Source organism: Labrus mixtus, chromosome 13 (assembly GCF_963584025.1).
Source record: "Labrus mixtus chromosome 13, fLabMix1.1, whole genome shotgun sequence".
Taxonomy (NCBI): Eukaryota; Metazoa; Chordata; class Actinopteri; order Labriformes; family Labridae; genus Labrus; species Labrus mixtus.
The window spans coordinates 8,986,971-9,002,441 of record NC_083624.1 but is presented as its reverse complement, the minus strand read 5'-3'; the positions used below and the strand labels follow the sequence as shown (position 1 = coordinate 9,002,441).

At 39.4% G+C, this 15,471-nt stretch overlaps 1 protein-coding gene across 1 annotated transcript in view; it reads left to right on the top strand.

Moving 5' to 3' along the window:
- man1a2 (mannosidase, alpha, class 1A, member 2) overlaps nucleotides 1-15,471 on the top strand; it is a 135,752-nt gene that overhangs the window by 29,890 nt on the left and 90,391 nt on the right. The window contains exon 3 of the mRNA XM_061053579.1: nucleotides 311-572. Within this exon, the coding sequence (XP_060909562.1) occupies nucleotides 311-572 (262 nt within the window). The remainder of the gene's footprint in view (nucleotides 1-310; nucleotides 573-15,471) is intronic.

Genomic DNA, 15,471 nt, shown 5'->3' with positions numbered 1-15,471 from the left:
TCATTGTTGCAGCTCTAATAAGATTTTTAGAAACACATACCTAACATTTGTCTTCTTATGTTCCCATCTCCTTCACATCTTCTCCCCAAAGGATTATGATTTTTTAAGTCAAAATTAGCATATTTAAAAAAAATGAAACCTCTCTTCCCACCTGTATTCTCTAAACACTTTTCTTGTGTCAGAATTGCTTAAAATAACCCTTTGTATGCTAACCCCCGAAGGACTGGGAGCCACTTTGTCAAAGCTAGCAGTAATCCAAACACTTAATTAAAGAAAAACTCACCTCCTGCCTTTATCCTGTCTCCCACAGGGAGGAGGAGGAAAGCCTGCGGGACAAGATCCGGGCAGACCACGAGCGGGCGCTGCAGGAGGCAAAGGAGAAGCTGAGAAAGTCCCGTGAGGAGCTGCAGGCGGAGATTCAGACGGAGAAAAACAAAGTGGTGGAGGACCTGAAGAAGAAGGACGTAGGGCCTAAACCTTTGCCACCTGTCCCAATGCCCAAAGTGGTGGGCGTCAGTGACGGAGAGCCTCCTGAACCTGACGTCAAAGAGAAACGTGACAAGATCAGAGAGGTAAGACACACTTTGATCATTGCTGTACAAATCCAACTGATATGAAGGTTTGATTTATTTTGGTGCATACACAGCTATCAGCACTAGATTGATGCTGGTTATTATTTCACTGCTTCTTACTGATGGGCTACAAATCCTAGAGAACCATCTTATCATGACTGTAGCAAAAGCAATCAAACAAACAACGTCCCAAAACTGCACTTGTAAATAGATTTGACATCACTGCATATGTACAAGAATCTCCTTCACAATGCAAGTTATGCCGTTTTAGGAAATACCAAATCTATGTACCGGTACTATACATTCAGTCCCCTGCTAACATTCAGGTCTGCTTTGCATTAAAATGTGAGCCTCCCCCATTTAATTGACCTGCCACTTATCTGAACTTTGGATCCTTTAAACGTGTAAACTCCCTCTCGTAGCTAATATTTGGGATTTATTTACAAATCTGTTTAATTAGTAAGAGCTCAAATGTGAGAAACTGATGCCATGCTTTATAGAATTAATGAGAAATGCAAGCACATTCTGTGTACAAATGTAACGCTGCTCAGATCAGATTTGTTTGTTTGAGGGTTCACATTGCTTTTTAAATGTGACCCTCATCAGACTCCTGTGGGAATCCGCATATGATAGTGGCTACAAACTGGTTCAAAAAGATCATATTACATGTCATGTGCTGTTCTCACTGTCGTAAAAAATCACATATAAAAGAGTAAAGAGTCACATATGAGCAAAAAAATCTGATTCAGGACAGGTCACTTTTTCCTGCAGTGTGAACGGAGCCTTAGTGTCTGATATGAGGCCCACACAGGATTTCTGTTTTTTGTCCACTATAATAGTTTGGTTAACATCTGAATTAGTGCCACCAGCTCACAGTGAAAATCAATGAGAATGCTTATAGTCTTGCAGGATTGATCTCTGCCTGTGTAAGGGCCAGTTTGTGCTCAAACTGTACGTCTGAATACATTCCTGCCTTACGTCTGCCTCAGTGCCAGCTTTTATTTAAGGCAACAGCGAGCCAGACGGACAGCGCCTGCACAGAATGCAGATGGTGCTATCTGGTGCTGCTCTCCATAGACACTATGCCAACCCTAGTCCATCTCTCTCTTTCTCTCTTTTTTTTTTTTTCTCTGCTTCTCTCCTTCTTTTCTCCCCACTGCAAGTTCTCCTGCATAATTACCTCATATCGTCTCTCATGAACCAGCACTTGGAGTCAGAACACTCGCCACACACGGGAGCTGGCCCATTCACTCCGAAACCCGCCTTTGTCTCTAAATGCCCCTTTTGTTACCTTCATAATTGCCATTCAGAGAGAATGCCATACACTCCCAAATGAGCACCAAAGTAGCAGCTGTATGGGCCACAGTTCAGCACACAACAGCACTCTCCCCTTTTCCTGATTGCCTTGTGATTCCAAGGAGAAATCATAATCGCACACTGCTACACAATAGTAAAGACTGCAGCGCTCTTCTTTTCTCTCTTTAAATCTTGGCTACAGGCTACCATTTGGCCTAAATTCTGATGCTGTAAAGTCCATTGAGTATCCACACCCATCTTCCTCTGTCAAACGGGAGTCAGATCGATACTAAACGAGCCAATTTTTTAAAATTTGATATGTTGTCTGTTCGGCCCTACCTGTTTCATATCTCAACGTAATGCTAGTGAAAATAGTTTGATTCCATTGCCCCATTAAAGCTTAACTGTTGTACGATGCCCTCTTTCACTTATTTCCTGTTGTTCATGAACCTATCACTGATTCACAAAGGTTGAATGACGACGTAATTTACCTAAATAAAGTTGCAGCTTGCTGGATTTTCTTTTTTTTGTCAAGATGCTTACAACATTCAAGCTGCTACTTGTCCCTTCCAGTGTAGACTTACCATCACATAAAATGTGTGCTATCAAATCATTGGATGTTACATCTCCAGTCTGATCTTAAGCGCTCAGTTAAAATGGGAAAATACAGTCATCTAACTTGTACATATTATGTATTCATTATGGACATAGTGATAATATTGACATTTCGCTCCGGGATAGCAAGACCCTTGCATGCTATAAGGACACGTTATGCAACAGCTACATATTGAGTAAGATATTCAGAAAGTGTCCAACAAAGACATTGCTTTCTGAACAATTATAAAAGTCCTACCATCTCCTTTTAATGGTGGTTGATCTCATCCTCAGCTCCCAAAGGAAAGAGCGAACAGACCTCAATATCGGCCGTATTCCTGAGCATTTTATAGGTGCTGTAGCTTAGCTGTTACCTACTTATTGTACTTCTTTGAGGTAGCTGCTATATCTGCTACTGGGTCCAACGAATCACACCTCCTCAAAGCCAAGTCCTGTCCTGTGGACTTTGTCACACACTTGCCCAAATGGAAACAGATGAGAGGAAGACATCAACTTGTGCTAAACCACAGAAAGGTTTCAGATCATTTTTGTTGGAGTCTTATTGCAACATTCTTGATTTTTCCCCTAGATTCTTATTAATAATAATAATAATAATAATAATAATAATAATAATAATAATAATGATAATGATAATGATAATGATAATAATAATAATAATAATAATATCTTTATTTATATAGCACCTTTAAAAACAAATGTTTACAAAGTGCTGTGACAGACAGAGCAAATACAGCAAAACAACAACAGAACAGAGATCAACAGAGAAGGCAAAATTGTAAAAATGCAAATAACAGGAATAAGACAACAGGCAGGTATGGAGAGGCAGTTCAGTACAGTGAAGGAAAATTAGTTTAAAATCAATCAGAAGAGAACAAAATTAAAATTGAGGGAGAGTGGGACGACATCATCTCCAGTCTGATCTTAAGCGCTTAAATGTGCTGAAACAATTTGACTCGGCTTATCAATGCATCCCAATAAATTCCTGCTAAAATAATCTGCTTTATTTAGCTTGACTTGGTGATAACAGTACCTTGTACTTTGTGTCTCTTATAAAAGTATTTGAGTAGTCTTCATCTGGGATTTGTAAATGCAAGAGCTTCTGGTTGTGTTGATCAAGAGATATTTTTGGCCTCTTTGTCCATCTGAGGGCGTGGAAATCAGGGAAATCTTTCACATCCAGCAGGGTACTTCTGTTGCTCTGTGGCACAGTCAAACCCTTTTGTTCCTCCAGAAATATAAAAAGACCTAATTTTATGCGGTCCAAATGCATATTTTATTGACTGTACATTACATAAAAACCCTCCCTTTTCATCCACTTCCATTAGCTCAGAACTCTGTTCTCTTTAGCCTTTTCTGCTAATCACACAACAGGGACATTAGTGTCCATTAAACCTTTGTCTGCAGATGGAGAGAGATTGAAAGCAATTAAAGAAAAGGAACGGATTGAACCGCTATTAACTGTTCCAATACTATTCACCTGTCACATCATGAGGTATCGTTATCTCAGAGCTGTTGGAATCAACAGGCTCATTCAGTTAATGGGCCGTGATACAAAGGCACAGTTCACTTGTCATGTTTTGTTTTCTAAGAATAATGGTTAAAGGAAAAAAAAAATGTATTACCGGTAGTCCTAAAATTTGTAAAGTCAAGGAGTGCATATGTAAATCATTTAAACCTCAAAGTAAAGGTATTATATCCACAGTTTTTTTTGGCGTGAGTGCGTGTCTCTAACCCGCTTACAATATAATATTAGACACAAAATTTGTTGTCACAGCTTTGCACAGTTGGCGCACAGGTATACATTTATTAGAACGTAACACAGGAAGAAACATGTACAGTAAACAATGAAAGAGGCCAGTCAGCTTGGAAGTTTATTAAGAGACCCAATAGCAGAGGGAACAAAGCCTTTTTTAAAGCGTGCCCTCTTCCAGGTCAGAGTCCAGTATCTCCGACCTGATGGCAGAAAAGAGAGGGGTGGATTGAGTGGGTGAGAGGGGTCCTGGGTTATGGTGAGTGCTCTGTGAGTCGGGGCTTTGTAGTTGAGATGTGAGAGCTTTTGGGTGGGTAGACCGATGATTTTTGAAGCAATATTTGTGATCATGCAGGTTTTTTTTTTGTCCGCAACAGCATGTTGACGAAACAGGGTGAGCAGTAGAGGAGGACGGGTTGGATGAGGCTTTTATACAGAAGTAATAGGAGGTGAGGTGAGACGGACACAGCTTTAGATTTGAGTTTGGCCTAAAAGTCTATGTTGGCAGTGATTGCGAGAGTCAGTGGTGTGTTGATCAAAGCCGAGTTTATTGTCCTGGGTGAGTCCAAGATAGTTGAAGGAGTTGACCATTTCAAAAGCTAGGCCAACATTTCTGATGTTTTCTTTGGACAGTTCTGCTTTTTGACAGTCTGGTTTATAAGGTTTGGGATCTGATTTATGGAAGATGGCCTTACAGATGAACAGCTCCTTATTTGATATTTTTATGCTAAATTCAGATCAAACATTTCTCAAAACCTTCAATAAACTCTTCTTAAAGTTAACTACAAAGCTGTCCTAGTTTTCACTCTCACGTCAGGTTCTGTTAGCCACCTTGTATAATCTGTATGGCAGATAACTGCATTGCATTGCAGAGCCATCAAAACCTTGAAAAAGAAAAGAAGAATCATTGACATCTAAGTCTCCTGGCCTACTTCAGCTTGTTGTAAGGCAGTGTGTGTTTCAAAGATTGTGGATATGACTGCCAACTTTGCTTCCCAGTCACTCAGCTGTGACTGTCGAGTGAAAAGCAAACTACTACAGCTCTTTGGCCAACATTGGTGAGTTCGGGTGTGCGTAGATAACTCCTGCAGAGCTATGGACTGTGGCTGTAAAGCCCAGATAAATCGATGGCCACCGCAGTCCTGTTTAAGTGCAATCTAAATGGTGCGGCTATCCAGATGTATTGGCCCATGAGGAGACATCATAGGTTTCCGATGGCAATGTGGAAATTCTGCAGAGATGAAACGAGTCCTCCCTTTCTCCATATATTTTACTTAACCCTCTCTCTTTCTCTCCGATGTCCTCCTTCATCCTCTCTGATACTCGCTCTCTGCAAAGCCTTGACAGCGTTGGCAGATGGCCTTGTATGTGGATTGCATACCGGGCCAATACTGTATATTGTGTGTGTGTGTGTGTGTGTCTGTGTGTGTGTGTGTCTGTGTGTGTCTGTGTGTGTCTGTGTGTGTGTGTCTGTGTGTGTGTGTCTGTGTGTGACAGAATTGCCTCAGGGGTAGGACACAGCTCAGCTTTCATCATTCATTGCTCTCTGTGTCTTTCTAATTATTTCCACTCTCTTACTTGTCTCCTCTCACTTGCTGCTTTTCTTAACACTTTTTGTTTTCACTTCAGTTTGTCTTTCTCACCATCGCCTCCAACAGTCTCTTCCCTCCTGTCTCCCTTTCTTACGCCGCTCAGTTTCATTTGGCAGACTCCTCAAAGGAATCTTCCTCACACAGCCGCTCTTGCATAAGACTCATAAAATCATATGTTTTCATAGGGATTGTCGTATTGATTTGTGCTGAGCAACGATCGCTGTCTGCAGACAACACAGTATATCATTTCAGTCTAACAGAATGAGCAGCGTTAAAAGAAACCACCTGGGGAGTATGACAGAAAAGGTTTAAAATGATACGCCCATGCCTTGTCTTCATGTTGACATTATTTATGTTATGTCATTTTAAACAGATATATGCGGATGACTGGGATACAAATAATCATGTTCTGTCGTGCAATGTTGATGCTGTCGTGTCAGCCAGCCCTTGGAAGCGTGTTGCAGGGAGGTGACATTTGACAACACATACTCTTTGCATAAGGCTTTATGTGTATTAATACATATCGTATGGTTCTTTATGTCAACAGGACTTCCTTCTGCTAGATGTATTCTTGAATACTTGCGTTAACCTTTTACAAAATTGATCTGGAAATGTATGCCAATCTTCACTCAAAAACAAGTCCCTCAGATATCTTATAGGAAACCTTGCCCTGTTTTTTTAATTTATTTATATTGTTTGAAGTGGATACTAAGCCTTTTCAAATGATACAACTTCAAGGTTTGCATTGCAGTTAATCACCTTTGATTACTGCATTAACACCTCAAAGCTGAAAGTGATTGCTGGGTTTTTGTAGAGCCCGACCGATATTGACATTTTTGTAGAGCAAGCTGATAATATCGTCCGATATTATCACATCAAGTGACTATCGGTATTGGCTGACTTTATCGCAGATATGCGCCAGTATTACTAGATTTTTTTACCAGCTGAAAATAATTTTATTTGAGTTTCATTATATTACACTAGCCGTTCTCTTTCACCAGCAGAGTGAGCTTAATGGATGACAGCAAGCATTATCGCTCTCCACAGTGTAAGGCGTAACGTACGTACATCAACAGTTACTGTTCAGTTGAGTGAACATCTTTTCCACAAGTGTTTGATAACTGCATTTGAAGGATAAGGGCAGTAAATGTGTATCAGTGTTTCCCCTACCATTATATTGGGGGCCCAATATATTTGATATGATAGTGGATAGAGTCGGAAATCAGGGAAAGAAGTCATTTAAAGATACCTTTCCGATAGAAAACGACATCTGTCATTAAAAGTAACACATGAACACCAACATTCCTTCAAGTGTTTGTGTCGTCGTGTCGGCTTGTCCCCACCCCCCCAACGCTGTAAACCTAGTGGAAACACTGTGTATACCAATATCTTTCTATCTCTTAAGGTCAAACATAGATCTAAGAAAGATATCGGCCGATATGTCAGTATCAGAATTTTTTCTTTCCCCAATATCGATATCGGCCCCAAAAACCCCATATTGATCGGGCCATAGTTTGGGGCCCCTGATCCTTGAATGCAGCATAAATACATCACAAGTATTACTTTAATACCACAGACACTGTAATAACATCATTGAATGCTTCTACTTTGGATGAATTATAATGACGGCTTGTGTGATTTTTCAGAGAAATACTTTTTGTCCTGTGTTGCAGAGAAATTGAACAAAGGTTATGAGAGAATGCAGAGAGAGAAAACGAAGCCCAAAAAGTTGAGCAAATATTGAGAGATCTCTCATTAAATCGGCATAATGAAGTTTTGTATAAAAACTTTGGCCCTGAACTTTTTATCACCTTTTTGTGAAACTGTTCCGTCTGAGCATGTATTCAGCCGCCTTATCAAGTCGTGAAGCGTGTGTTTGAAACACCTACAAGTCTTTACACATTCTTCTCCTTGTTTTCTTATTCAATAGAAACAAAAAGTATTAAACTTGAAAGGCAGACTCCCCTTTCCTTTTTTTTGCTGTATCTTCTTTTTTTGTAAAATATATCAGTACACATGTCAGTATGCAGTCTTTATCTTCATGTGTCTTTTTCATTTTCAAAACTAAAATAAGCCCACTTCAGCTGCTGGTTTTTTTTTTAAGAGAAGCCCCAAAGTCATTTTCATCTGTTTTTCCTACCTTTTCAAATCCCCTCTCCCTCTCTATCATCTTTACATAGATTAATTTTACTTAGAAAGATACTCTTCTTCTTTTTCCAAAGTCACACAATCATTCAAGTGGAAAGGTAATATTTTGTAAAAGCTTTTGTGAATATCCTGTTGTTCTGACTTTTATACATTTGACAGTATAATAGTATAGTATAATGCAATCAGATGCATCAACACAACAAACCATTGCCTATAAAGTCAAATAATATTTCAGCCCCATATTTCAATGAATCCAGCGTTAATTTAATTGAAGAGTCAAACTGTCCACTGTGACAAAACTCCTCACACACTGTTAAGATATATGAAGTCCTGTAAGAGTAGAGTTCTGTAGTAAATAAAGCTTGAGTTTCCAGGGGTCAAAGTCCCATAAAGGATTAAAAGCTCATATGTGCATTCTTTGTTGCATTGGCATCCAATTGGTAGGGAAATGAAAGTGTCGTAATGTATGAAAATTGAAATGGGAAATGTGCAAGAATCCTGAAGTGGGACAGACCTGTGAGTCAAAACTAAAACGTAACTGTGTTTGACAGAAGGAGTAAATGGGACTTCCTCTATTAGGTGTAAGGCAGAAGGCATCCAAGTTGTTATTAGTCCAACAGCGTGAGATAGTTAGCCTCACCAATTAGAGTTCAGGTGATGGAGAGAGAGTGACAGTGAAGCTGGCAGAGGACAGAATCACATTACAATGTCTCTTTGTCCTCCCTGCTGCAGAAAACATCTCTTATCTCCAGCTGTTTTCTTTTCAACCACTTATTCAGCACTCAAATATAATCCCCGGTCATCATATTTTAGACAGCCAAGATCACAGGGAGAGAATTTATCTTTTATGTTTATCAAAATGCATGCTTGAGTATGTGTTTATCTGACTTTCTGTGATTCATTCGTAGGCTATATCATAAATAATTGCCAAAGACTGGCGGATTTTGTTTTGTTATCCGTCCAACTCCGTTAGAAATAAACAAGTAGCAACCTGCATAGTAGGGGATCATAGATCAAGCTATGTTTTTCCTCTTTAGAGCAGAAGAGCAGGCAGGGTAGAAATGCTTTTATGTCTACTATACCTCTGATGTCTGACATTTCAGAATTTGCTCCCAAAGAGCTCGGCGGCGGGCTGGAATTTAGAGTGGGTTCCTGCAAGTCCTCAGAGACTAAACAAAATGTTGCATGTGTAGGATGTTGTATTCTTTTTATGAATGTTGGACGCATGACTAGGGAGGAAATGTATTTGAAAAACAATTCATCATGTGAAATTAAGGTATCTTTACATTAGGGAGGTATGTTTTCAAAAGGCCAGTCGTGGCTGGATGATGTTTCCATCTGAATTTAGCAGATAGAAGTATTAAAGGAGGGACATTAAAGAGGCTAAAATTAATAAAAGCAATTCTTTCAGGCTGATTTGAGACCTATTGAGGGAATCTTTAGTGTTTTTCCTACCTTAACAGAAGTATCAAGCAAAGGAACATTTAAATACAGAAATCAGATTTGCTGTTTCCTTCCATTTCGGTTGTTCACAATTTGTGTTTCTTCTCACCAATCCATTGAAAGGACTTAATTGTAACACTTCTTTTTTGAGCAAGAACCGTCACCTCGTATTCAGAGTGATGAGACATTAAATCTCCATGGTAGCAACACCTTGACACATTTTTGTTCTTTAAACACCCAATCATGTCAGTCTAAATTGGTCAAACAGATTATACTTTAGTTCTTACACATATTTACTCGCATGTGCTTGCTAAGCTACAGTGGAAGTCCAATCAATGTTTTGTTATCATTATCATAAACATCCCAACATCAAACTTAAATCAAACAATAATTCCATGGTATTAATCGAGTGTTCTTGGTTTACATAACCTGCAGTCACAGAGCACCAATATTCAAACTGTGGTGAAAGTAATTCTATGTACAGTATTTTGATTTATTTTGCAGTTCTGTTTTATAACATCTCTTTGTAAACACTGTATTTGAATGTGAACAGAAAACAACCTCATACCTCCCTCTGTTTTTATCTGCTGAAGTGATGAAGAGATAATGAGTAATGAATGTGAGGGAGCACGGCAATTAAAGTTATCTCTCCTGCTTTGATTAGAGTCACTGCATGATCAATTGATGTCATTATTAAATACATTAATAAATAACTTCCAAAATATTTGTGTCTTACTGCTTATCGCCTGTGGTTCTCTGCTGATTGCAGATTTGTTACTTGCACCAGAGATTTTGTATGGGTGATACTAGGCAGTGTCTTTGGCAGAAAGTGTGTCATTTGAAAAGCCTTCTCTGGTTTTACACCTTATATTTAGTAAAAGTAATATGGGCCAATAATTCAGCATATTAAGTATGAGGGAAACCCTTCAAATCTGCAGTGTGGGAGTGTTTTGAATATCAGACGTGTTAGCAAAAAGGCACATCTCCAATTTGCAAAACTTGTCAGTGGTTGCCAGTGTTTCAGTATCCTCCATTTTCCATTCTTGCCAAAGTTGCATGTTGAAAGTTTCTAATTTACACATAGAGATCAATAAACTAAAGTTGTTGCATCATCTAAAAAGCTCCTCATGGAAAGTAGTCTTAGTATTGTCTTTTTGATGTTTAGGAAGTCACTCTTCTATCTTTTATATTTAGTGTAATCTGTCTTGATTTTCAGTTTTACAAAAGATGTATTTTTCCCCAAACATTTAGAAATATTCAAAGCAGTGTGCATGTGTTAGTGGAACTAAAACAAAAATGTAAAGACAAAATGAAGTTGAACAGAGATGAAAGCTGAATCGTACCTGTGATCTACATGAAACCAGCACATAATGAGTAACCTGCCTGTGGCTCTTCTGCAATTAATACTTCTGATGACTCATCTTCTACCTTTTAAGCTGGTTTACTGAGGAAATATGATGTTTTTTTATTCTAACCAAGGTAATAAGGATCTTAGACAGGGATTAGATGAATCATGTACCTTTTTATTTGTATTTTGTTAGCTCAGATCAACAGTACAGAAGGATCTGTTTGTATTGAATCATTAAACACTGTTACTGCTTTGAGTTAATATCAGTTGAATGCTGTGTTAAAACCTTCCTGGACAAACTGTGGTGGCTTTCCAATTGAGGTACTTGCCTGCCATTATCTGAAAAAAAAAGAAAAGAAATCCAAGCACGGATCACTGATAATATCAAGCAACTGATGGGGACTTACTTATAAAACAAATAAAGATGGATGGATGCATAATCAAATGAGTGAAACACCTAGCAAGTAAAGGTTATGTATGCTTAAACCCACTAAATCCTGTTATGTCATAAAATAATCAAATAGCAGAGGTAATGTATGAAAAGGAAAACTGTCTATAAACAGTTAATCACAACTATCACTCTCTGACAATGCCTTTGGATACTTATCATCATCATCAGTCGTGACAATTATCCTGTGTTGAAACACAATCTAAAACATTCAGACATAATCACGTGGGCTATATATACAGTATGTAGGATCCATTTCTAGACATCAGAGCTGCTGTATTTTACCTAACATCTTTGAACTTGTGCCGTTTGGGGCGTTATAAAATCAGTCTAGGCTCTTTCACTGCATAGGTTTCATTGGGAATTTATTGCCCCCCCTTGTCTGAGTGCATTGAATCTATTTACTGCAAGGAGCGATTCAGATGTGACATTCCCGCCATCCTCATGCATCTTCTGAGAGGCCTTCGGTTAAGCCAGATAGGAAGCCTCCATGGGCGAGTTGGAAGGAGATGAGAAAGTGGAGGGCGGGCGGGCGGACAGATGGGCGCTTTAAATCAGTCAAACTGACTCTGGAGGTCACTCAGAGCAGCACATAACTCCAACTCAGCTCTCCAGCTCCCCAAACCTCCAAAAGCTTGTCACTGTTTGGTTCTTCTGTGGAAGCTAAGCTGATTTTAAATTTTCTCTCAAACAATGGCGAAAGAAATAGCCTTGCACTTAGCGCTGGCTGGAAGGGGATTTATGAATATTTTTCTGCCCTGTGGTTGTCTCTGTCTGTACTTTTTTAATTACGTGTATGTGTGTGTATGTAGCTGTGACACATCAGGGATATGGGTGCATGAATCATGACTGTTGGTCCTCTGGGAAGAGATTGCTGAAGGCACATGTACTTCTATTCAATAGGGAGCAGGCAATTGGCTGCCATTGTGAAGGTCACAGCTCTTAATAGATTGTGCAGTCTTGTTGGAAATCAAGAAGGGAAGGCAAAGTTTCACTTCTGAGAAAGTTAGCAGATTTTAAGTTTTTTAAAGACAATTTTTGTAGGAGGTGCTACGTTCAAAATGCCGTATTTTGCTATACATTTGAATATGTGTTTACTGTAAACACAATCAAAAAATGTGCACCACGACTTACATTCCGATATGTATTTTTTTTTTCACTTTCATGTGTTCAAATCAAAGTGGAATGGGCAACCTTCAGTTCCCTCCCCCCCAATCTTGACTACTCTCACAAATCCTTAAGAAATCAAAGTCTGAAAAGATGACACATTGCGGCTTTGTTGTAACCTTAAGATACTCTTGAAGTGGCCACAACCAGAGTCAGGGATTTTCAAAGAAAACTGGAGTACAAGTTTAACAGAAAATGCATTTGCTACCCCAAAATCCCCAGTGTAGAAATATTTTTCCTTCCCATGAAATTTGATACTAAAGCATTAATGCTATTATGTCTGCATTTACATAGACACATTATTTTGACAATGTTTCAGTCAAAAATCAAATCATTTTGTGACCTGTCAATTGAATGTCACTTTTAATTATTGATTTGGAAACTCCATGAAACCTTCAAACAATTATTTATCAGTCTTATGAAGCATGCACTGAATTCATTTCATGCAGTTGACCATGCAACGATTTCAGCAAAGTAGTAAATATATATGAGCTATCTCACACCTGCATATAACCAAACCTGTCTGGCAGACTTTAATCAATGTCCACTTCATTTGGAGATTTTTCAACCAATGAAATGGAAATATAAATTAAGTCTTGGGTTGGGCGACCAAATAAATTCATTAAATGAGATACTCTGCTGCCAGGCTCATCAAAGGCAGCACCGTATTGTTGGCTTCAATTTTCACTCTCAAGCTCGCCAGTCAATAAGAAAAGGGAGGGGAAGAGTGGTTTTTAATCTCCCTCAGACTCTGACCTTAATAACACAGGGCCTCTCCTGGGCAGCCAGTTATTTCCAAAGCGAGCTCGAGCATATAATGTGGCATGATTAATACATTTATAGCAACAATGCAGAGACTGGGCCACATAGAAATAATAAGCAGATCACCAGAGAACGAGATAATGGCCATTCACAAAGACGGTCTTCCCAATCCTCCAGGCCCAGAGTAAGACAGGACATGGTCTATTCAATTATTCTACTGTTGTCAAAAAAGATGATCTATGATTTTGAGTGTATTCATTGTTTATCACTGGTTGACATGCCAAACGATACAACAAATGACTCTGGGGTCTTGTCAAAATGCAAATAAAAAATCGCCTGATTTGTCCTCTAAGGTGCACAGAAGATGTGGAAGTAGGAAGAGGGTCGTTGTTGGTGTCTCAGAAATAACAAAAACATCCACAGTTGGAAGGATGGACTCAGCCCACGAGTGGTTGCCATGTTTGCTTTTTAATACCTAATGTACCTAATGTGAAAACGCCCTAAGACTTGGAATGAGACTGCACCAAGTAAGGTTGTTGCAGTAAAAATGGTATACTCCAAAATTCCCACATGCTGAATGATGAATGAAAAACTCTATCCCAGTATAGATATTGGTAAAATACCATTGTTTACATAATTAGAATATATATGTGCCCAGGCTGCAGCATCTGAGTCCTGATTTTGACCTAAAATTGGCAACTTCTTGTACTGTGTTAATAAGTTTAACAGGTGTAATAGAGAACTGTTATCAAAAGTATGCATTGTAAAGTGTATATTTGTGGAGCAGATTACAGTAACTCTCAGCCTTACCAAGCAGCTGCCACAGAGAAGAATATGAATCAGAAAAAGGAACAGACTGTGTTTGTCTGTCTGTGTTACTTTGGAGAGTTGTCAGGGTTGAACAGGCTCTCTTCATCCTACACCACAAGCTGCTGCTTGTTGTCACGCTCCGCTGTCCCAGATGTAATAATTCACAGTCGGTAATAACTGACAGGAGAACTAACCACCTCGACTCACTGGGAGTCACAGCTGAGTGTCACAGAGAAGACAGTTGGCTCAACAGAGAACATGGAGGATTCAGGATCGGAGCCTTTTACATGATTTAATGGACATGTCTTATATGCAGATACCCGTCCTGCACTGATTTTGATTTGATTTGGGGGATTTGAATTTAGTTTAGTTCAAGGAACAGCTTGAAAACTCCATTGAAGGATGGTTGCACAGTCTCAGTGGAATACCTCAGTATTTTCCAAACAACTATTCTGGAGCAGGTCGGCAACTACTAAAGGGAGTGATTTCCAAAAAACACAGGGATCTGAGTTTTGCTTTTGGGACTGCATATTCAGCAGGTCAAGGTATTCTACCAACCATGACTCCTTCATGAAGCCTGCTTGCTTCGCTCCTTCCAGTTAAAAAGTATCAGTCTTTTAACCGAGAGATAGCCTAACGCTTAAAGGCCTGAGACAACTGGACCAGCTATACTCTCAGGCTCACTGTCTAAAATGCAAACGGTAGGAGACAAGGGGAAAACAGTATTTAAGATCTCTGACATAATGGTGTGCACTTCTGACCACAAAGAATTGACATCTAAAAAATACCATAACAAATGAAATAGCAGCACTTTCGCAGCACCTAAATTTATGGCCTGTATCTCAAAGTTCTGAACATGATGATAACAACATTTAACAGGATTTCGCAACTGCGTACAGTAGGCTGTAAAACCATGAAGCAGTCAGTTAGCTCAAACATGGCTGTGGTTTGGCACTACAGAAGAGCTGTTAACCCTACATGTAGCCATTTGATACGGGGGTTTTATGTTTTATTTACTGATGCAGATGTTGTCATGCCCTTGTCACCTCATTAGACTTCTATGACTATGGTCAAATCAAATACTTTCCCTCCTTTCCTTGTAGCTCCCAAGAAGCCGTGCTGGCGAGAGGTAGCTGTCAGAATCAATCACTGAATTTTGTAGCTTAATGTCCAATTAGTATTCCAAGGTCCTTTTTAAATAAGCAGTTTGTCAACATTGTCAAGCACCCTGCACTGTTGCGCTTGTCCTTGGCATATGGGCCAATCAGAATTTGATGAAGCATCCAATCAACACAGATCGCAGGGAGCCAGCCAACACTTTAAGTGTCCATGTCACGGTGTGTATTAATTTGATTTATAAGCTTGAGCATGTGCATGGAGTGCGTCATGGAAAGCCATGAGGCCAAGAACACAATGAAGCTGCCGGCCCTTGTCTTTATTAGCTTGGCTGCCGGCCGGCTCCAAGCCGAGAGAGAGAGAGAGAGAGATGGACGAGGATCTGGATGCTCATGGTGGCATAA